This window comes from Trichosurus vulpecula, chromosome 5 (genome assembly GCF_011100635.1).
Source record: "Trichosurus vulpecula isolate mTriVul1 chromosome 5, mTriVul1.pri, whole genome shotgun sequence".
NCBI lineage: Eukaryota > Metazoa > Chordata > Mammalia > Diprotodontia > Phalangeridae > Trichosurus > Trichosurus vulpecula.
The window spans coordinates 297,323,661-297,346,869 of record NC_050577.1 but is presented as its reverse complement, the minus strand read 5'-3'; the positions used below and the strand labels follow the sequence as shown (position 1 = coordinate 297,346,869).

At 51.1% G+C, this 23,209-nt stretch overlaps 2 protein-coding genes across 2 annotated transcripts in view; both read left to right on the top strand.

Moving 5' to 3' along the window:
* The window catches only part of FAM227A (family with sequence similarity 227 member A), a 31,430-nt gene extending 14,778 nt beyond the window's left edge, over nucleotides 1–16,652 (top strand). Inside the window, exons 6-13 of the mRNA XM_036760829.1 lie at nucleotides 3,124–3,225; nucleotides 6,929–7,033; nucleotides 10,218–10,341; nucleotides 10,561–10,665; nucleotides 11,744–11,874; nucleotides 13,324–13,481; nucleotides 14,223–14,375; nucleotides 15,575–16,652. Of these exons, the coding sequence (XP_036616724.1) occupies nucleotides 3,124–3,225; nucleotides 6,929–7,033; nucleotides 10,218–10,341; nucleotides 10,561–10,665; nucleotides 11,744–11,874; nucleotides 13,324–13,481; nucleotides 14,223–14,375; nucleotides 15,575–15,749 (1,053 nt within the window). The 3' untranslated portion in view covers nucleotides 15,750–16,652. The remainder of the gene's footprint in view (nucleotides 1–3,123; nucleotides 3,226–6,928; nucleotides 7,034–10,217; nucleotides 10,342–10,560; nucleotides 10,666–11,743; nucleotides 11,875–13,323; nucleotides 13,482–14,222; nucleotides 14,376–15,574) is intronic.
* Nucleotides 16,653–22,850: 6,198 nt separating this feature from the next.
* DMC1 (DNA meiotic recombinase 1) overlaps nucleotides 22,851–23,209 on the top strand; it is a 42,401-nt gene continuing 42,042 nt past the window's right edge. The window contains exon 1 of the mRNA XM_036760316.1: nucleotides 22,851–22,952. The gene's annotated coding sequence lies outside the window, so the exon portion shown is untranslated. The remainder of the gene's footprint in view (nucleotides 22,953–23,209) is intronic.

Here is a 23,209-nt window from a genome sequence, read left to right as displayed (position 1 = left end):
CACACCCTTTGTTTAAGGAAATAGCCGCTCCTATGTCTGCCTTTATAAGTCTTCCCACTGTGGGGAGGGCAGAGGAATGGCTGTATCCCCCTCCTTTCGCATCCTCCCCTAGATGCTGGCTGGTGCCCGCATCTGGAGGAGAGCCCCGCCAATTCCTTAGGGAGGGCTGCCAGGCCCCTGCAGAAGGGGCCAGACCAGCCAGAGAAAGATTCAGTAGGGCATTCCACACCTGGTATTGGGGCAGGGGCGGGAGAAGGAAGAAGAGTTTCAGCATCAGAATTGGCCCCAATCCAAAGTGAGCTGCCTGATTTGCTGTGTGTCCATGATCAAGTTCTTCCTCTCTCTGGGTTTTAGTCTACACAGTGGTAAAAGGAGCCCAAAAGGCTCACAACCTCCCCCCTCCCCCCCCGCCTCATTTCCGAAATGCTGGAGCCCAGCTGTTCTACCCAGAACCTTCACACCTGCTCAGGTCAGGAGCCTGGGCCTGGGCCAGTGGGAGAGCTCCGAGGGGTGCTCCATCACACCCATCCCCAGATTTTCATCCTCTGACATCTGAGCTGGGCCTGTGGAGTCCCTCCTGACCAAGGCAGGTCAATCCCCAGTGTGTCAGGAGGAAGGAGGGTTGGAGGCCATGGGATTTGTACTCTACAGTCATACCCCCCCCTCCCCAGAGGCCATTGGGAAGGATAAACTGGAGCCCAGGTTGAGGAAGGCCAGTGTTGGAATGGGGAAGGGCCTGGGGCAGTGACCTGAGGTTGAAGTCCTGGAGTGTCCTGCAGGGTGACCCTGGATAAGTCCTTTCCTCTGCCAGGCCTCACTTCCCTCTGATGTGCAGTGGGGTCGGACCAGATCATCAGTCCTTTCAGGTCCTGTGGTCCCCAGACTTCTCAGCAACGTGAAGGGCAGTTATCTGGGAGAGGGATCAGGTCTCAGAGGGCAGAAGGAGGAGCTCAGGAGTGGGGGTGGGGGGAAGCTGTAGAGAGAGGCTGCTAGCTGTCCCAGAGTGGAAGGGGGGCTGCCTTGGTGGAAATGAGTTCCCCATCACTGGAGATCTTCATGAAGAGGCTGGAAGCCCACTGGTCAAAGGAGTCGTTTTCTGCTATGGTTGGACTTAGTGGTCTCTGAGGCCCCTTTCACCTTCGAGGTCCTAGGACTCTGTGGGCAGCACAGAGGGATCCTTTCTGGGCTCAGGGGGAAAGGAAAGGAATGAGGGTAGATTCTGTCCAGACTCAGCCTCCACAAGTGGGCAGGGGACAGGCTGGGAAAGAGATAAGTTGGTGTGGCAGCCGTGCATGAGAGCCACCTTGGCTTCCGGGCTCCAGGATGCTCTCGGACCATGCACCACTGACCTGACTGACCCTCCCCAGCATAAGCACCTGCTCACAGCCTCATGTGCTCCCCTGCGGGGTGACCTGGCCACGAGGACAGCTGGCTCTGCATTGGGGTCAGCTCCTCAGTCTGATATACTCTCAGTGACACTTCCCAGTGTTCCAGCCCACCGTGACTGTCAGCATGAGAGAGCGGATGTGTCCCCAGCCCACTACCAACAAGGAGAGCTTTCCTCTCCTGGCCTCGCTCTTTACCCCCTGTCAAGAGAGACATGATGGCACAGTGCCTCGTCCAACCCCCTCCTTTTTTAGGTTAGGAAACCGAGGCCCAGAAGGGGGTGTTTTAGAACCATAGGGTTTAGAGACATGGCAAAGATGCAAGGAGTGATCTGTTTCACCCATCATTTTGGGTATTTGTTCATCTAAGTTTTCTTGTTGTCTTTAGTTTTTACATCGTGATGATTTCTGGAAATAGTGTTCTCCTCCACCTCCAAATTGGATGCTAACTCACAACCAGGATAAACACTAAACAAAACCCCTTGTACCTGACACCATTTGCCCCTTCTGCTGTGCTCACACCCTCCCTCTCCCAAGAAGGCTGGGGCGTAGCTCGCCATCTACTCCATAGGGTCATTGTTGGTTCTCAGGCACCAACGCCGGCTTCGTCAGAGGGAGCTTCTCTTCGTCAGCACGGCCATTGTGCATGCAGGGCCAGACAGATGGCAGCTATCACCATCATTATGTTCTTCTTGCTCTCTAGCTGTCACAGACCTTCCCTGGTTTCTCAGAATTCCTCCTGTTCATAATTTCCCAATGTACAGAAGCATCCATTACCTTCAGACTCGTTTGTCCGGCCCATCCCCAGTCACGATGTACCCATTCTGCTGCCAGTTTTTTGCTTGCCCAAAAAATGCCGTGATGAATATTTTTGGTACGGATCGGACCTTTGTTTCTGTTGGTGACCCCTTTGGCATCCATGCCCGGCACGGGAATCACTGGTTCAGTGGCGATGGACCGGTGAGTGACTGTGTGCACATCATTCCAGACTGTGATCCAAAACGGTCAGAGCATTCGTGGCTGCCCTCATGGTTCCTTAGTGTTCCCATCTCCCCGCAGCTCTGTCAATGATGCCTCTTCTCATTGTTTGTCATCTTGTGCCGTTTACAGACACTGAGGACTCAGGGGGCCGCTGCATTTTGTGAATGACGGCCCTGAGCTCAGAGAGCTTATGGGACTGTTCCGGAGCAGCACAGCTAAGTGGTGACAGGCAGCACAATCTCCTGTCTCCCGGGGTCTTGTTGTGGCATAAGATGGCTGACGCGCCCTTATCTCTCTCCCCAACCTCCAGCTCCCCAAATGCCGCCTGTACCCCCAGAACGCCATTCACATAGGTTAGGCTATTAAGCAGCGACCTCTCGTCCGACTGGGCACCTTCGGTGTATTTCAGTGGTGTGGGCATTAAATGATGATGTGACGGCATAGAACAGGGCAACATGTGATAACAGCAGCGACGGCCATGTTATGTGCGATATGCGTAATAATCGTGACGATGTGGACAGTGTATAACGATGAATAACAGTGCATGGTAATCATAACAGTAGTGATGTTGTGGGCCTGGAGGGTGAGGATGAGGAGGAGGATGGTGCTGATGGTGAGCTTGATGATGGTGGTGGTGATGAGGATGAGGGTGATGGTGATGATGCTGTTATGGGCAGCAAACAACCACACTAATTACACCACCACCAGTGTGGAGGGCAGTCTATAATAACCTCGACTCTGGATTTTATTTCCTCAGGCCTTCTGCGCACCAGAAGAAATGACCCGATTCTTTGCATCTCCGTTTTCAAAGGCTATCGTGCTGGATTGTTTCTGGTGGATCTTTCATGAAAGATATGATGTAAGGAAGGAAGGAGGCGCTGATGAAGGCTGGATAGAAGAGAGAGGAGGGAAGTGATGAAAACTCCTCCCTGACGTTGTGTGTCTGGGGTCAGGGTCGTAGCTGTGACCATCCTTAAGACTCCCCGGCAGTTTGGCAGACAGACTCGGGGCTTGGGCTTGTCCTCTCATGATGCCTCATCTTAGGTGAAGGTGACCCTGACTTGTTAGAGACGGCGGAATGCCCAGGCAGGTCCAGACGAGCCAGAAAGGCTTTCTATAGATGCCTGGCAGCAGCCTGCACCTGCTGCCCAAAGCCTGCACCAACTAAGAGCGCCTCCCAGCTCAGGTTTTTGTCTTTCATGCTCCAGGAAGAGCGTTCATGCTGGTCAGGAGGGTTCCAGCCTGTGGTTCCACACTGGTGGAGGAGGGTAGCAATACCTGGGAAATCCCAGATCTCTGTGAATGGGCCAGAAAGGAAGCTCTCCCCAGTCAGTCACTCACCCAGGCAGCCATCACCCAGGACATCTGGTCCCCGCCTCTTGGGTCCAGGCGTCATCATCACATTTCATCTTATGAGCAGATGAAGATGCTTTCTTTGTTCACATTGCATCCCTTTAAGGCAGGAGTTCTTAACCTGGGGCCACATACCCTAGATTTCAGGGGCTCCATGAATGTGCATGGGGGGAAAAAACCCAATCATTTTTATTTTCACTAACTTCTCATTGAAACTGAGCATTTCCTTCAATTATGAATTAAAAACAAACAAATATGTTTTGGAGAAAGGATCCACAGGCTGACTGCCCAGGGGGGTCAGGACAAAAAAAAGGGGAGGGGAAAGCTTCCCTGCTCTAAGGGGGAAATGGCATTTTCCAAGGCCAAAGGAAAAATTAATAGAGAGGCTTCAAAATGGAACCCGGGGCTACCTGCCAAATTAATGCTGCCCCAGGTAAATGACAGGCCCAACCCTGGGAACCTTCCTCTTGTTTACAGGTAGGCCTCTCTTTGTGGAGCAAATGGATGCCGACAGAGTTGGCTATAAAGGGATTTTGTGTACAGCAAACCCCTCTTCCCCATTAACCATGCTACATGCAGAGTAGGCCTTTTTCATAAATGTTTGTTACATGAATATGTTGGTGACTTACACTGAGGGAAAATCCAATCCATCTCTGTGAGGATTGCTCTTCACACGGGCTCATCATCCTCCTGGACCTCGTGCACCCTTTGGGGAGGGCAGGCATTAAGTTACTGCTCCTGGCCAGAAGTTCCTGGCTTGGGGGTCTTTCCTGCCTCATCATTACCCTCCCTTTGGTCTTTATCTTCCGGACCAGTCGTTTCCCCCTCTTTGGGGCTCCCCTAACCTAGGCAGCTTTGTCCTGACAGTATTAAGAAAAGATGGATGGCAGTACCCATCCCACCAGCGGGTACCACCGTCTTCTTAGGAGGAGAAATGGTAGAGAAAGAAACAGGGGCCAAAGGAGATCAAGTGATTTGCCCAAGGCCACGAAGCAGGCCAGCCATAAGAGCTGGGAGCCCAGGTCTCTTGCCTGTCAGCCACGTGCCTTCCCATGGCCATCTTCCCATCCTCTCTCCTCCACCCAAAAGATGCTCTTGAATTTTGTCAGTTCTGTAAAATCGATTAATTAGTGCAATAGCTTATAAATTATTTCATTCTTCAAAAAGTGGAAGAAGCAATCAGGGAAATTGCTCTTTGGGAGCAGCTAGGAGGAATTGGCTACAGAGGCCGAGATGATGAGAAGGGTAGAGGGAAGTTTCCTTCCTTTTTAGGAACTGTGATGGTGAAGGAGAGGAAATGTGGGCATGAGTTCTGGATTTGGAGTCCGGGAGACTCGTGCTCACATCCCAGCTTTGGTACTTGCTAACTCTGTGGCCCGGGACCAACCACACCCCCTTCTCAGGTTCTTCATCTGTGAAGTAAGGAAGAAGAAGAATACTTTTAGGCACTAGCCCACACCAGGTGCTTGTGAGGCTCAGTGCTGAGAGGACAGACATAAGCACTAAGCCTCAGCCAGGGAAGCTCCCAGCAGCTAGGGGGCCCTTTTAGGGGGCAATTTAGGAAAGAAGTCAAAGGAGACCCAACACAGATTGGACTCCCTTCTCCAACTCCTTAGACTTCTAAAGGCACATAGAGTGGGTAGAAGTAAGGGCAGGTAGTAGAGAACCAAGACAGAGACCCGGCCTGCTCCTGGGACAAGCTATGTCAGGAGTGGCAACCTCAGCTGGCAGGACTCACAGAGGTCAGGAGGGGCAAGGGGTCGGGATGGCCCTGGTCTGCAGAGAAAGCAGAGGGCCTCCTTTGTTTCTGCTTTCTTGACCAAGGAGAATGATCTTTGGGCTAGAGAAGACAGAATGCCCGATGGCCAGTAGGGCGTCGTGAGCCAACATGTAGTAAGGCAGCACCTAGCTATCTTTGAATTCGAGTCCCCGGAGGCAGACAGCCTACATCCCAGGATGCTTGGTGTGAATATTGAGCCTCCCCACTGGTGACCTTTGAAAGGTCATGGAGAATAGGAAAGGGCCTACAGGACTGGACTTGTAGTGTCCTGATTTTCACAAAAGGGATGGCGAGCGAGCCAGTGCCCTTGACTTCATTCCTGGCGGGATTCTAGGATGTCTTCTTAATGTGCTAGCTGGTGAACATTGTGAAAGGGAATCTGAGATTGCTGAGAACCAGTCTGGCTGCCTCCTGTGCATGATGTGGTTTCTAGATTAGGACAGTGCCATAGAGTTCTGCTCTCATGGTATCCTTGTGGACATGCCAGGGAGGGGTGGGCGGGATAGGAGCATAGCCCAGTGAACTCAGAGCAGGTGGAAAGACCAGGACCAGAGTATTAGTGACTTACACTCCCCTCAGAGGGAGGTCTCCAATGCAAGTGGTCCAACAACCTCTGCTCTGTCCTGTCTCCCATTTTTATTATATGTTGACTTAAAGGCCTAGAGATGAAGGCTTCTCAGATGTGCACAGATCAGGAAGCTGCAGGGGATGGCTCACTGGGGATGCCAGGATCCAAGATCACTGGGCTCAATCTAATAAGATGAAATTTAATAGAGATGGAAAAACGTCCTATATTTAGATTCAAAAAAATCAATGTCATACATACAAGATGGAGCAGGCATCGCTACCAAGAGTTGGTCTGGGGTTTGGGTAAAGCTCCAGGTTGGTGTGAGAGATGTTGGCCCCAAAAGCCAGCGTCACCTGAACTAAGAGGATGAAGGAGGCTGTGTTCCCACTGTCCCCCACCCTGATCAGGCCATTTCTTGGACACTGTGCTCAGTTCTGGGTGCCACACTGACGAGCTTCTGAAGGTCCAGAGGCCTAGAGGCCAGGCTGAGGAATGAAGGACATTTGGTCTGGAGTTGAGAACATCTGAGGAGACCATGATACTGGTCTCCAGCTGCTTCCAGGGCTGTCCCACGGAAGGAGGTTGATACTTCCCTGCTTGATGCCCAAAGGCAGCTGTGGAGCAAGGGGCAAGGTTCAGGGAGGCTGGTGGAAACCTCCCACTGTCAGTTGTCTCCCATAGGAGACAGAGTTTGAGGGAGCATCCAGGGGTGAAGTAGCCCAGGGCCGGGTTAGACTACATGGCCTTGGAAAGAGCCTGAGAAACAAATTCACTTAAAATGGAGAATACTCGTAGAAACGTTCAGCCTCTTGGCTGGCACAGGCGTTCCAATAGTCCTTTTTCCATTTCCATCTCTGGCAGCCAGACAAGGAGATCCAGAGGAAGCTATTTGACCGCGTGTCAAAGAACTATGCTCATCTCCTGGTGAACATGCCCAAGTCGCCATACGAAGAAATCATCCTAAGAGTGAGTACCCAGAGCATGAGGGGAGGCTCACGATGGCTCATTTGTGCTGGGAGGGAGGCCTAGGTGAGGCCTAAAGACAGGTTGTGACTTGTCCCAGACCCCACAGGGAGTGAGCAGAGCAGCAGGCCTTGGCCTTGGGTTGGAGGTCTCCTGCCTCACAGGGCCCAGCTCCTCCAGGCTGCTCCCTCGTCAGAGCTGGGAGGCTTGGCTCCCTTGCCTGGCATAAGCACCAGAGCACATCTGTCCCCATCCTGACACCCAGCCACACAGCGAGACATGATTTAAATCCAAGTCCTCTAGCCCCAAGCTCAGCCTGCTTTGCACCACACCTTGTTGCTTGGCCACGAAAACTGGCACAGGAAAGTTGGCTCACGTCTGCGCAGACCTGAGGCCGTTAGCTGGGATGCTGCAGGCATCTATTTCAGGAATTGACTGGAAAATTTGCTAGCGATGATGACTGTGAAGCTCCTTTGGATTGGTCAGGGCTTTAGCAATTTTCGTAGCATTTTGAGGGTCAGGAGCTGTGATTTAACTGGTGAAGGAGCTTTCAGTGAGTACAGCCCCTCCACCCACGCAGTGGGCACCTCCATGCAGCTTGGAGTGTTGGAACATATTCTTTGTTCCGACAGCGGTCCTGGGGCAGTGAGTTGGCAAGCGTTTCTCTGTGTGCCAGGCATGGGGGATACCAAGAAAGGCCAAAATGAGATCCCTGCTCTTGGTCAAGGGACCCATGTCCTAATGAGATGGACATCCCACAAACAACCAGTCCATACCAGTGAGATCCAGTATCAGTGAGAGATGATCCCAGAGGGGCCAGCTCGAGCTCTGGGAGGGTTTGAGCAGAGTGGTGAAGGAAAACATGGAAGCCAGGAATCTGGGAGGGTGGGAAGGGACAGTGAGTCCAGAAGCAAGGAACAGAGTCAAGGTAGCCAGCTCCTAGTCAGCATGGTAGGGAGTAAATCAGAAGAGCTTTGGAGGTGGCTGAAGGGGCTTAAATGCCACCCATTGGGTTCCACTGCTGATCTAGGAGGTAATAGGGAGCAATTCAAGCTGGGGGGCGGAGGTGTCACAGTTACACCTGCGCTTCAAGAAAATCCCTTTGGTAGCTGAGTGGGGGGAGGCCCCTCGCAGTGGTCCATGCAAGAGAGGAGGAGGGGTGTGGGGAGGCTGGATGAGAGGGAGGCCAGGAAGGGAGAATGACAAAGTGTGACTGCTGATTGGTTCTGGGTGGTTAATGGGAGGGAGGAGCTGAAGACAGCTGAGATTTGAGCCCAGGCAACTGGGAGAATCACTGGATAGTCTTGGGAGGAGAAGGTCTGGGGGGAAATGATGGAGTTTGGTTGAGCACCTGTTGAGTTGGAGATGCTGTTGGAAATGTCCAGGAGGCGGGTAGAGGTGTCTGAGTTTGGCTTCAGGAGTCTGAGTCTGAGCCTCAGGAGAGAAGCCAGAGTCAGACCCCTGAGGACTACAGTGGGCAGGGAGGAGATGGGGAGGAGGGTGATAAGGTCATGGATTTAGAGCCGGGTCATGGCATCCAACCCGCCCTCATTTTACAGAACAGGACTCTGAGACACAGAGTGGGAAAGGTCTTGCCTATGGTCACATAGCTAGTAAATGTCTGAGTCATTTTCCAACCCAGGTCTCCTGACTCCTGTCCAGGGGCTCTGCTGCCGATATGCAGATGATGTCACTGGCCCTGGTCATGGAGCTTAGATATCTGGAAGCCCCATTGGTCACCTCCCTTATCCTCCCAGCAGGTTTCTATGGATATGCCTTGTAGGATCACCCCCAGGGTTCCACAGGATGTGGTCATAGACTCCGTTAGAAAAAGTCGCTGCGAAAAACAGTTTCCCTTTAAAATATTAAACATGATAGAACCTCCATTTAGAGTTGGAAGAGCCCTCAGATACCATCTTATCAAACCCCCACCCACCCATTTTAGAGAGGAAATAAACCGAGGCCCAGAGAAGGTGAGAGATTTGGCCAAGGCCCTCCAGATGGCAAATAACAGAGCCACGATTGGATTCTGGGCTTGATGACTCCCAAGCTGGCACCCTGACCATCCTGCCAGTGTTCTGGATAAAAGGCTGAGAACTGGGGGAGAGTTTTGATGCCATGTAACCATACTCCCTCATTCGAGAGGTCACAGGTGACATTTTTTTCTATGTGAAAACAGGCTTAATATCTTCCCTTCGATTCCAAAATTTCTCCCACCTTATCCCACTTTATCCTGAGATTGTGCCATTTTCCTTGGAGTTCCGTAGACCAACATTTATGGGGTCCACCCACGTATTTCATTGTTTTAATTTACGTATTCAAGCGGGGAGTATTGACAGACCTCTGCCAGGTCCCAGGTGATGGAGAAGAATGCTAGAACACCATGATCTGCAAGATCCTGCTGGTGCTGGGAGGGCTCCTTTCCCTTGTTGCTTTTCATGACCATGAAGAGCAGGCAGCCGGGAATCTTGCGCATCAGGGCGCCCTCAGTAGGGTTCAGTTTGATGTCAAGTTGCTCTTGTTTATAAAGAGAAAAACTTTGCTTCTGGTGGCATCGGTCTGCAAATTTTTCCCTTCCTTTTGGCCTCGGAGGCTTTGGAAGTGCTGATTGGCCGAGGGCAGTGGACAATTTTCTGGATTCATGATTGGTCTTCGGGGCAGCCCAGCCTCAGCGGCAACGAGACACCCCCAGCTGTCTCAGCATAGGTAGTTCCGACCCTGGGGGGCCTGTGCCAAATCATAATTAGCCCAAGGAAGAAGCGCTTTCTGTAACCTGGGAAGTATCTGTTGTCTTAGGGTGGGTGGCCTGCCTGGTGCAGACATTAATCATTGTGATGAGGATGGCCTTGCGGTCTTTGCTGTAGGGGAGATAGGCATGTCTTTGCCAGTCTGTTCCAGGCCCTGAGGTAGGCCTGATGAATTTGCAGAAATGCTATCATGGCCCATTTTGAGGCTGTCGGGAGTATCTCGTCATCCTTGTGGAACTGAGCGGCCGAGAGTTAACTAGGACAAGGCAGATTGTTAGAGATGCTCAGATCAGATTCTCTCTTCAAGGAAGAAGAAGAAAAAGCCGCCCCTCCTCCCCCCACCCCAGTTTGAGCTGAATGAAGCCTTCCCGGGTTCACGGACGTGGCCCGAGGGGTCTGGGGATTTCACAGATTTCTCTCTGTCTCTTTCTGATTCTCAGATTTTCCCATCCCTCCTGAGCCAAGTCCTGTACACCAGCTTCTGCACCTGCTTCCCACAGTCGTGGTTTAACAACCACGAATTCAAAACTTGCATCTGTAACACAATGAATCAGTGGATTGGAGGTGAGAAATTCCATTTCTCTCCACTTAGGGGGAGGAGGGGAGTGCCTTTCCTTATTGATTCTGCCCAGTTCTCTGTGTTTTGGCTTGGCTACAGCATGTCCAACACCCGGACGCCCCTCCACCCCTCCCCTGTCCCAAGCTGGTCTCTGGTGCTTACTGAAGAAAGGTCTTCCTTCCCCTTGGAGCAAAGACCCCTCACCTCCCTCATGTCCCCCTCAGGCACGTTCCCAAGCCCAAGGAGCTATGAACATTGGAACTACTTTGAGCTGGAGCCGGTCCGATTCCGCAGAGAAGAATTGATGAGAAGCAAAGAAAAGTTTGCTGGTGAGAGGAGTACCCAACATGGGCCCCTTGGTGCTTTGAGGCTTCTCTGGCCCCTTGCCTCTGCCCCCAAGGCCTCCCCAGGAGCTTCCTGCTCCCCCGCCCTGAGTCAGCAGAAATAGCAGGGTAACTATTTAAGGAAAAAGCTTCCAGTCTAGTTGGTAAGGTGAGTGGGGGGTGGGAAGGGCTTGGGAAATAGCTGGTGATGGCCACCTCAGCGTGGCTGGCTTGGAGTCCCGAGGGCTCTTGGTAACACAAGGGGACTCAGGAGATGCCTTCTGGGCCTAGGGTTGAAGGAAGGACTGGGAAGGATGGGCGGTTAGGGAGCAGAAATCCTTGGAGACACAGGGGCAGGAGAGGGTGCAGAAAGGGGGATGTGTCTAGGCCTCTCTCCTGTGGCAGGTTTTTTCCTCTGGTATTATTAGTTCACTTTTTGTGTGTATGTCTTATCTTCCGGCAGCTGCTATCCGTAATTTTGAATTTCCAAAGCATTTAGTACAGTGCTGTACAAACAGGAGGTGCCTCATGAATTTGTGATACATCGGATGGATGGATGGATGGATGGATGGATGGATGGATGGATGGACATGTAAATCAGTTAGCCTTTCTCGAGCTTCAGGGGAGCCTCCCTAGCTGAGGTCTGCAGGGCCTTGGTGAATCTGCCCGGGCCCCCTTCCAACAGATCCGCTATCCAGCAGGTTTTCTCCTTGGAGACTGAAAGCTGCTCCTCATTCTCTGTGCACACCTCTAGCACGCCTTTCTTCCTTCCATCCTATGGCCGCTCTTTGCCAGGCCTCCTCTGGGTTCTGTCTGGTCTTTCTTGGGAAGTATCAGCCACAACAGTTCCCTGCGTGGCAGAGATGGCTTCCTGACGTTTTATGCCAGGGTGGGGTCACATTCTTTTTCTGCCCCCTGCCCATCCTGAGGAGCCTCAGCATCGGCAATGGCCTCGGAGCATCTCAAGAGGGACCGTAGCGGGGGCTGCATGGGGGTGCCCAGGGCTTCCTCTGCATTCGCTGTGAATCCTAAATGAAGACAAGCATTTATATGCATCCCTGCACATGTTTCTTTCCATTCACAGGCAGCAACAGGCAGAAGATTGCCATGCAGATCTCCATGTCGGAGCCCCGCTCAAAGAGCCAGAGACAGGCCTCCAAGAAGGTCAGGGAGATCACGGAGATGAGGTTCTTGGAGAGGTCGGCTCAGAACGAGGTGAACAAATGGACCAGTGGAGGCCTCTGGCTGCCGCCGAGAGGCCCAGATGACTGGTTCCATGGGATCTTGTTTTATGAAAAAGAAAGTCCATTAGGCTCTCTGTGAATTGTTGTTTGGCCAAGTGGTGCAGTGGGTAGAACACAGACTTTGAAGTCAAGAGGCCTCATGTTCGAATCTTGCAGCTGTGTGACCCTGGGCAAGTCACTTGGCCTTTCTTTGCCTGTTTCCCCATCTGTAAAATAGGGATGATAATAGTACCTCCTCCCTAAGGAGAACCTTCTTAAGTCCCTTCACCAGAGCTCGCAGCGTTCCACAAATGCTAGTTCTTTAGAGTTAATATCTTTGATTTCCCCTTTGCACCCAGGTGCTGAGGGAGGTGCTAGGTACATATGCTTCCAGACAAGCAGGGGGAGGGTCTCTATCCCTGTCCCCCTGGAAGAAGGGCCCTGCCAGGCCAGCTAGGCCAGCCTGGACCTGGACAGGACTCAGTCCTCTCACTAGCTGGCGCTGGGAGCCCTCCAGGGAGGAGGAGCCAGCTGCGTACTGGGGCAGCCCACAGCCCTCCAGGGCAGCACTTGTGGTTAAGAACTGCTTGTTGATATTGGGCCCAGTTTGCCCAGCAGACAGCCTTACACTGTCCCCTCCTGGCACAGTTTGGGGGGCTTGAAAAAGAGCAAAGAGGTGGCAGGGTGGGGGCTCTGCACAGCCCCACATTTCCAGAGTCATCCCAACCTTCAAACCTGTGCACCTGCCCATGAGGTTCGTTCATCTCGGGCATTGGAGGCCTGGAGGGGATCAGGCCTTGAGGAATCCATGTCACGGTGAGGCATCTGCCTCGACATCTGCCCAGCTCTTGGCATGGGTGGAGCTGTAAGCAGGGAACGTGGGGCCAGAGCTTCGAGGGCCAGGAGACCAGGGGCAATTTACTAGGCTGCTGGAGAGTCAGTTGCTCATTCAGGGATCGAGGGGACTGAAGAGATTGAGCTTTGAGTCACAAAAGACTGCCCCAAACAGTGCCCTGCAGTGGGTGTTCTGGCATTGGAGACCTGAGCTCCAGTCCCAGCCCTGCTGCCCACTCACTCCACAACCCTGGCCAAAGATCTGGGAAGAACAGGGGCTAGCGCCAGGGCCTCAGTTACCAATGACCACAGGCAAATCTTGGCTGCCCCAGTATTCATGGCCCTGAGGGAGGTAGAATTGGCTAAGGTGTGACTGGTCCCCATTCTCCTTGGCATGGCACACACTCAGTCTTCCGAGGACAGAGTGCTTCCCACCCCCCAGCCTCCAGCCCTATTCCTGAGGCATTTGCAGGTATCCGGTAGTTCTGGCTCCTCAGTGGAAGATGACCAGCTTGGTGGTGGTGGTGGTCTGCGTAGGGTGGGGCTGGGGGGGAGTTCCCCCAGTCCTCACTGGCTACAATCATAATATCCCTCTTCCTCCCCTCAGTCTCACCCAGCCTGCAAGGGACCAGAATTTACAAAAAACCTGTTCAGCATTACTGGCAACAGCCCACTGATTGTTCACTACCTTCAGCAGAATAATGCTTATCAACAGGCTGGCCAAGACATCTTGATGGTCCGGCGTGATATGACCAAGACTATGCCATATCCTTACTACTTGTTAAGATACTTACTACTCTGGGTCTGCTCCTGCCTTCCCGGTCACCTGCCAGGGACACGGGGATGATGCGCCCTCTGAAAGCAGGATCTAGGTAGGGTGAGCCTGGCGCTGTGCACCTGTGGCTTGGAGCTGCCATTGTGATTGGCTTTGCGGACAATCCAAAGCATTTATGGAGCACCTGCTATGTACAGCACCCTGGGCTAGGCGCTGGAATTCAGGGAATCAGACCCAAAGTTTAGCTAAGGTGGCCCCCTGCCCTCCTGAGTCTCTGTGTCAGCCTTCTTCTCTGGAAAATAGAAAATTGAAAATTGAAGGGAGTAGTGGTCTCCCTGCCCATCAGAACTCGATGAGGAGCTGGCATTGGGGAGACTGTTGGTGATGAAATCACAACTCCATCGTTTGGCACCTTGGAATCCAAAGGGCCCTTTCCTTCCAAACAGTCCATGTCTCACTGGGCCCAAACGAGACCACATTTATAAAGCTCTTGACACAATACCTGGCATATAGTAGGCCTTGTAGAAATGTCTGTTAGCTATTGTTATCTCTAAAAAGAGAAGGAATTAGCTCAGGAGTAAAGACGAGGGATTTCTAGGCCTCTCCCCTGGCCGCTGGCCTCCTCTCACCCTGGCATTCCCCTCCATGTACACACCGGGACGCCGTCCTCTCGTGGCAAAGTATAAGAATGGCTCAGGCAGTTTTGTGTTTTCCTTTATGATGAAAACCACAGAGGGCACAGCAACCTATAGAGACGTGATCCGGCAGGTCAGGGCTAACATGATGAAACTGAGCAAGGACACCAAGAGCCTGCAGATGATGCACTGGAAGGAGTGGAAGGTGTTCGACCAGATCCAGAAGGATCTGCAGGCCGAGTTCATCAGGTACCTGAGGGCTGGCGGGCAGCGTGGCCTCCTCTTTGAAAAACTGCTCTGCTCGATCCTGGTGCCTGTCACCCCCTGAAGGTGCCCTCACCACCTGCTCCCCTCTCTGGCCTCAGGTTTTCAACTCTAAAATTGAGTGGTCAGACTCTGATGTCTCTTATGAATACATGATCCTTTAGCTTGATTGAAGAGGCACCAAGGGCTTACCCTAGAGCTGCCAGAGGACTTAAGGTTCTCACCATTAGAATCCCTTCACTGGGTTGAGGTCAGAAAGATCTGGTTAAAATAGAAATATCCAGTAACCAGACCCAGAGAGCATGTTGTATGTGTGTCATCCATTCAAGAGATACTTCTGAAATGCCTTCCGGGTGTGGGCTACTGGGCTAGTGTAAGATCTGGAAGTGACCTAAGCCATGGGCCTTGTGTTCATGGGACAGATGGGTACAAGAGTGCATGGAGGGGCTGGGGACGGGGGGGACAAAGCACAGCACTGAGTGAGGTGAATGTAACCATCAACCCCAGGGTGAAAGCCACAGGGTCTTGACCTGGAGCTGGAAGGGACCTTAGACACTGTAGAGCCCAACCTCATTCTCGGGTGCGATGACTTGAGCAGAGATTCCCAACTGGCATCTGAAGAATGGGTTAGTGGGAGAGAGTGTAGGCAGGAAGCCCTGCAGGGGTGCCCTGGTGGGTGGGCAGAGGAACGAACAGGAACAGCTGGTTCTTGCTTGGCTAGACAGAGCAACCAAGGGTCTGTCACCCCTGGGCGATACCAGGTGAGTGGCCATGCCCATGAGAGGAGAAAGTCTGAGCAGGTTTGAGGAAAAAGAGAGATGACCTTGGTTTTGGACATGAGGTCGATTCAGTAACTAGTAAGCATCGGGCATTGATTTTGAGCCTGAGAACATAACAGTGCCTGACTTGGAGGTGTTTGGTGGGGGATGGGGGCAGAGTGAAGGCATGTTCATCTCTTAGAGGAGAGTGTGATAGGAATTCAGCCTAATTCAGTGAAGTCCAGCCAATCTGGGATGAGTGAGGCTTGCTCTGTGCTCAGCATCGTACTTCAGGTCCATGTGCTGGCCCCTCTCCAAGGAGAAGCCTTTTACTTGATTGCTAACTGGCAAATTAAGATAAATTTCTCTCTCATCCTATAAATAGATTATATAATTTTGCTTTTTTTTTTTTTGTCATCACCCCAGGAAAGTGAGAGACGTCAGCGCAAAAACGTTAGAAAAGAAGAAGATGAATCACTATTTCATCCCCCCTCCGGTTTTCCAGGAGGAACTTTATGATCAATTTGGAAAAATCTTTAAAGTGGATGAAGTACATGACAGGGCTGTGCACACAGTCCCCCAGCTGAAAATGAGAAGCTAGGCCTAAGACTCCGAGTTGAGTCACTAACCCTTCCCGGTTCCTTCAGCCATGCACATTAAAGTTGGGCCCCATCCAGGGCCATGGAGGCTGTGGCAAACAGGGGCCCCTGGAGGCTGAGTGCTAGGGGTGGAGGCTTTGGGACTTGGAAAGAATCCCACACCCTCGAGTCACTGAGGCTTGAGCGTGTCCTGAGAGGGTGAGCTCAGGCCCCGCATTGAAGTGTTTATTTTAAAATTGAATAGATTCAGAAGAGAACTTATTTTCCTTCTCCAGCCCATCTTTTCCTTTCTAAAATTCCTGATTTCTGTTGAGAGACACACCATGCTCCTGGTCACGCTAGGCTGTCTTAGTCTTCCCTCTCACCTTCACATCCATCCCATCCTGTTGATTTGAACCCCTCGTTCAGACCTTTGTTACCTCTGCCTGGCCTACTGTAATGACCTCCATCCTCTTTCCTCTCAAACTTGCCTTTTTAAAAAATTTTCTCCTGATCCCATATTTTGATGGCTAGACCGCATTCAGCAGACAAGGAAAGCACTATGAAATGCAATCCCGGAATACCATTGGGCTACTCAGGGAACTGCCCTGATAGTCCAGGGGATGTTCTGTTTTTATCTTTTAGCCACTGGTAACAGAAAGGAACGGTCTATGCTGACTATCACTGGAATTTTGCCTTACTGTGGTCATTGTGGATCGCAGTTTTCATAGCTGTCTCCAGCCTTTATCTTTGTTCCTTCCTTCTTCTTGAGTTGTCCCACGTGCCTCTGAATTCTCCCCTTTTGTCATTCTTGAAAGTGTAGTGATCCACGACATTCCACAAAGCACACTTTGTTCCATCATTCCTCAGTCGTGGGGCATGTGTTGTTGTCATGAATAATACTGCTATGAACATTTATTTACAAAGAGGTCTTTTCTTGATATGGTTAATTTCTGGCGTCTCTGCATTAAACAGTCTGAACACTGCTGTTGCCCCTCCTCAGGGGCCCCTACGCTTCCACCACCCACGCTTCGCTCTCCCTCAGCCATCCTGGGGACGAGCAGCATCCTCCAGAACCATAACACCTGTGTAATTGTCCTTGCTGAGATTCTCTCTTCTTCCATCTCTGCCTTCTGCCTCACCCCTAAACCTGTTCTTCATCCTCATTGCAACCTCCAGTGTTTCTGTCTTTCCTTTTTCTCAAAGTCCACCAGCCCTGCTCTAGATTCCTTTTCCTGGCTTCAGAGTCTTGACCCCATAGCTGACCAACAACTCTATGCTATTCTCTGCCCCCGTTTCTCTTGCTGCCATTAGAGGTGTGCCAAGTCTCAGCCCTGGGCCAGCCCCAGCATCCAATATCCTGACCCGCTGAACACCACAGGAGGGAGACACACCAGTGTGTTGCCTAGATCCAGCACAAATCTGTGCTAGCCAGCCTTAGTAGGGTCCTCACTGCTGCACAGCAGACGGTGTAGTCTTCCTTAGTTGACTCCCCTCAGCAATCCGAGCCCCCAAGCTACCTCCAGCTCTTATCTCCGTAGATCTCCTCATCTGCAGCTCCTCCTCTATTGCACAGAGGCAATAGAAGCCAGCTGCTGTGACTACCCTCTTTTTCTATGCTGTGCCTCAGAGCCTGTAGCGACAATGTTACTTGCAGCTACTGTGGAGGCGTAAGGCCAATAACACCAGCACACAGGAGGGCTGCTAGCACACGTTTTTCGATCTGCGTTTAGATCTTAAAGAAACTTTAAAGGGCTAACAATCTTACTTTAATTAAACACGCATATATCATTCACTTAGTTCACAGGAAAAAGTTAGCACCCTGAACTTCAGAGCAAATACAAACAGAAATTACAGAGAAAATAACACAAATCAACAAACGGGGCTTCCAACTGTCTGACTAAAGCAATACATACATAGTTACCAGAGAGAAAAGCACCAACATCTGGGTTTTTCAAAGCCGGGGGTGCTCCTTAATGACTACCCAGAGATCACACAAACACTCTTCCCATGAGTGTACCCCAAGCAAAATGCTAACCTCAAGAGTATATATATATATATATATATATATATATATATATATATATATATATATATATATATATATATATATACATATATATATATATATATTTCTTCAGGGTCAGAGGGCATCACAACCCTCGTGACCCAAGCTCATGTGACTCAAACTCATGTGACTTAGGCTTTCTTGTGACTTAAGCAGGTCATCAAAGACTCTTGATTCAATCAAAGGCAAGACTCAATCCAAGGCGCTTCGTTGCCTTAGTGCTGTGAAGAACTAGAATAAACAGCAAAAGTCCCACTTTGCTTGCCCTTACAGAGCCCCGCTCCATCCTGTATGTTCTCACCCATCCTCCACCCGTCCTCATGCCTCTGAGGAAGTGGTGGTCTTTCTCGCCAAAAGCCATCCCTCTGTGACTTATGTCCTTGAGTCTGTCCCCTCCTATCTCCAGGAAGGAGCTCATCCCCACAGATTGTCTTCCCCTCTTCTCCTCAAGCTGATGTCCCGCACGTCACCTTGCACTGCCAGACTTGGGGGACCAGCTGCTTAATCTTGTTGCCGACTCTTCCTCAACACCTGGACTCTGGCCCTTCCCATCTTTCAACTGGACAGTTGCAGCCTTCTTTCTGGCAGGCTTTCTCCCCTCTTCAGTTCATCCTTCATCCAGCTGTCAAAATAATCTTCCTAAGGCACAGGTGTGATCAGGTGACTCCATCGATCCAGAGTCCTCATTTGGCTTGGACTGCCCCATGATCAAAGCCAGACTCTTAGGTAAGGTGTCGTGGCCCTACGCCATCTAACAGGCATTCACCTTTCCGGCCTTATTTCCTATAACTCCTTTTCACAAACTTAAGCTTTCACTAAATTGGATTGTTAGCCATTCTCTAAATTTAATATTCTTCATCCCGCTTCTGGACATTCACCCAAACTGTCCCCAGTCCCTGAAATTCCATCCCTCCTCCTATCTCTCGGAATACTTATCTTCCCTTAAGGCTTACCGCCAGTGTCACCTAGTAGGAGAAACCTTCCCTAATCTCTTTTCCCCCTCCTTCCTCAGCTTTTCTTGTACCACACTTAGTTGTATGTGTTGTATCCCTTTAGTAGAATGTGAGCTCCCTGAGGGCAAGTCTTGTAAAATGTCTTGCATATTTAGTAGATTTTTAATAAATGGTTATTGAGTCAAATTTTCATGAATGATTCTCAAATACATTCCAGAAGCTTGGACTATTCATAACTGACAGCAGTGACAAAGTATGGCTATCTTCCCCACAGCCCTTCCAAGACGGGATTTTCCCATCTTTCACCCTCCATGACATTTTGATGGGCATGGGGTAACCTCTTGTTTTAATTTGTATTTCTATTATTATTTGTAAGTTTGAACATTTATTCAAATGTTTAATATTTTGTGCACTTTTTCTTTTGAAAACCGTTCATATTCTTTAACTACTTGTCTTTCATGGAAAAAACTTTAATCATGTAAATTATGTTAATTCCGCATAAGTTTTGATTGTTAGACTTTTATCAAAGATGCTTGCCCCCCCATCCATATCTTTTCTTCTCACTCCTGCTGCATTGATTTTGTTTGTGCAAAGGTTTTTGAATTTTATGTAATCATACCATAAGATGGTTGAGAGGTCATTTGTAAGTCAGTGTTTCAACAATCTGGCTAGCAGCTGTTGTGGGGGTGTAAGACCAACAGAAGCCCAACAACAAGCACGCTACCAGCATGCCACAAAAGCACAGGTTCTTTTGATCTGCTTTAATAAGGAAAGCAATGTTAAGGGATTGACAAGCTTACTTTAATTCAGCATACAAATATCATTCACTTAGTTCAGGGGAAAAGACCAGCACACTGAACTTCAGAGTAAATTACAAACAAATTACAAATATCAACAGACAGACCAAATACAGATTCATAGTTACCAACATCTAGATTCAGCCCAGGAACTCATAACATGGGCTGGCCCAGAGTCACTCATGCCACCACTGCTGTGGGAAAGAGCTCCAAAGAAGAGAAAGCCAACCCCTGGTTTTATATCTTTTTCAGCGTCAGGGGCGAGTCACACATGCGACTCACCCACGTGACCTAAAATCGTCACAAAGAGGCAACTTAAACCCACGTGGTCTAAGAGCCTCTGATGTACCAAACCTATCACTCAAAGTCATGTGTAAACTAGGCCCTCCGCTGAGTTAGCCCCACCTGGGGCCCCACCTTAGTTACCAATCCACACCCACATAGGTTTTACACTTAATAGGGGTTTGGGCCTGGGGGCTTAGCACCTAGTAAGGCTCAATGAAATACACTGAATTACTCAAAGGAAACAAAAGCCAACTAAGTGCTAAGAGCCCATTTTGCTTACCAACACAGTCAGTTCCCCCTTAGCACCTCAAAACAATAAGAAATATGCCAAATTAAGTAAAAGACAATATGAAAGTAATGTAAAGAATTCCCCACAGAAAAGAAGGGGTCTGTTTTCTCCCCTACCCCTACCTCCCATGGCTCCCAGTCTCCTGCTTGTAGGAGACAGTAGTAGGTAGCAGTAGCAGGGACACACAGTCATACATTCCCCAAGCCTAAGGCTGCCTCATCTGGCAGATCCCAGCAGGGTTTCACCTCATGCCTGTGGAACGTTTTATACCATTTTATATATATTTTTAATTTCAACTAGACCCAGAGCCTGAATTAATGAGTAACTGGAAGAAGATCCAGGACCTGGGCTTCTTTGTTCTCTCTAAAAATTTGCTCAGGAAATACCCTTACCACTATCAACAGGGCCAGATTAGACTGACCCCTGTTAGCCATTAAGGGATGAGACCCTAAACCCAAGAGAGACCACCTCGCTTAATATTAACTGACCTTTGTCAACATTCTTTCCATTAAGGAAAATCCTCTTCTTGTATCATGGTTAAACATACACGGGGGTAATAAAAAATGAGGTAATACAGGCTTGCTAGGTCTGCTAAAATAACGTATATAAGTTTTCTCATTGCTTTGTTCAGACAGCCAGAGCTTAAGCTCTGACTCCTTGTACGTACAAGTAAGCTAGCTCCGCTATGCTTTAAGGGAAAATAATAAACAACATGGATTTTTCTATCACCTAGCTCTGTTGTTTCCTTCAACCAAATTTTCAGGTTTAACATGCCCTTCCCCTTGCTGTCTCCTTATCACCCCCTACCCCCAGCTCTCCAGTTCTCAGATGGTTTATCATTGTTTCTGGAAGGGGTTTCTCAATGAACTTCTCCATGGCCTTACTCAGGATTCCCGTAACTTTCAGGACTAACGTGACAGAGTGGAGATGACAGAGGGGGTAGTCTGTTCGAGGAGATGGGATGGAATGGGGTCACTTCAGCTTACAGAGGGGGTTAGCCTTGGAGTTAGGTCACCTCCTCATGGGAGACCTGGGTGCAGGAGAGAGTGACAAAGGGCACCTTCATGACAGGACAGGAGGAGAGGGAGCTCATAGCAAATGGCTTCCCCTTTACCTGTAAAATATGAGGCTTGGGTCTCAGTGGAGGGGGAGGGGAGGGGGAGCCTTGGGAGGTTTGAAGAGGGATGAGAAGTTTTGGAAGAGCTGCTGGAAGAATGGAAGAGGGAGTCGAAGGAGGTAGAGCAGATTGCCAAGCAGCAGTGAGGGCCTGGTTGAGGATGTGTAATGTCAACCTGCGGTGGACCCAGCCAGCATGGCGGTGTGGTTCTCTCCATCTTTGCTCAGCAGCACACAGTCAGAGCAGATGTGAGGCACAGTGGGAGCGATCCACGGCTGAGGCTTGGCAGGGCGCAATCGGCAACCTGATCAGAGATGACTAACGTGTAGAGTTGAATTGATTCACCAAGGGGTCAAGGGATTGGCTATCAGTGTGGACAGACAGTAGTGTTTGTAAGGGAGGGCCGAGGGGGAGGCGAGACCCCAAGAGGTTTCACTCGCTGTACTTTCTGAGGTCGCCTTTGGTACCGCTGTCCCAGATGTTGCTGATTTATCCTTTGTAATACCGACCAGCGCTGATAGTAATGATTACGGGGGAGAGATCCTGGATGAAAGTTAACTCTCGCTTCCAAGCTTTGTGTAAACCACCTGTCTTCAGCCTGGTCATTTCTTCACGGACGCGGACGTTATTTGCCCTTTAACACAATATGCCATGGGTATAGTTCGGGGACAGGGCATCTTTCGGATCGCTCCTGCAGCCGTTGGATCGCATTTTGAAAGCTCCACCGGAATAAAATTCCTTGTGAAATACCAGACGCTGTTGTGAGGTTTTCCGTTATTTGTTCATTAACGTGACTGGGACACCGAAGAAAGCCTTGTCCCAGGTCTCCGACTTACCCAAGCATCTGGATTGGCATCCCCAGGCACGCCCCCGCTTATGCCCCCTTTCAATGTGCCACGCTCCTGAGCAAGAGCGGGTGGGGTTGCGCCCCTGGGTGTCGGGGAGAGGGTGCTCACCCCAGACTCGGCAAGAAAGCTGGGCCCCTTTCTGACCCTTCCACCCCACGGGGCAGCACAACCCGGCGTGCCTCACTTATCCGGAGAGGGAGCTGGAACGTGGTGGTCAGTAGGTAAGGGAGCGCAGGACCTAACTCGGAGTTGGGAGCAAAGGGTGGTGGAGCTGAGGACTCCAGGGAACTGACAGCCAACTGCAGCCCCTCCCTCATTTCAACCTCACCCCTCCGCAGTGCCCCCACTCCTGGAGGGCTCTTCCCCAAAGCACCCCATCCAAGGCGGCATCTTCGCCCAGATCCCTCCCTCCCCCCTCAGCACCTCACTTAGATGTACCCCTCCTGTCCTCAGCCCCACTTTGGCGCACCCTCTCCTCAGCACCCCAACTAAGACACATCCCCGCAGCACCCCCACTTCAGCCATCATCAACCCTCCCTCCCCCTCCCTCATACTCCCATCTTCCTCAGAGCTTTTGCCCCTCCCCCTCTCCTATATGCCCTTTTGTTGGCCCCGCCCCTCTCAGCTCCCTTGCTGGCCCCGCCCCCTTCCCTCATGCCCTTTGCTGGCCCCGCCTCTCCTTTGCTGGCCCCGCCCCTTCCTCATATGCCCTTTGCTGGCCCCGCCCCTCTCTCAGCTCCTTTGCTGGCTCCGCCCCTTTCCCCTCAGCTCCGCCCCCGCCGGCCCCTTCCCGCCTTCTCCTCATCTTCCTCCTGGCAGCTGCGGCTCGGCTGCCCTGTCACAGACTGTGGGCGACTCTGCGGCCTGGGGTGGGTCGGAGGGGCCTGGGGGGCCGGGGAGGGGTCGGCGCTGATCCAGGAGCCTCGAGCGAGTCCAGGCCAGAGCCCGGGTGCCGCCTGGGAAAGTGAGGCCGGGGCAGAGTGGGGGCAGGGAAGGGCTGAGGTGGAACCCGGGCCTGGGAGGGGCCTTTCCGGCTGAGCCCTCGAGGGCCGTCAGGGGGCGCCAGGCATGGGGTCATGGACCCGGGGCACTGCCTTCCTCAGGGTACACCTGTAAAACGGAATGA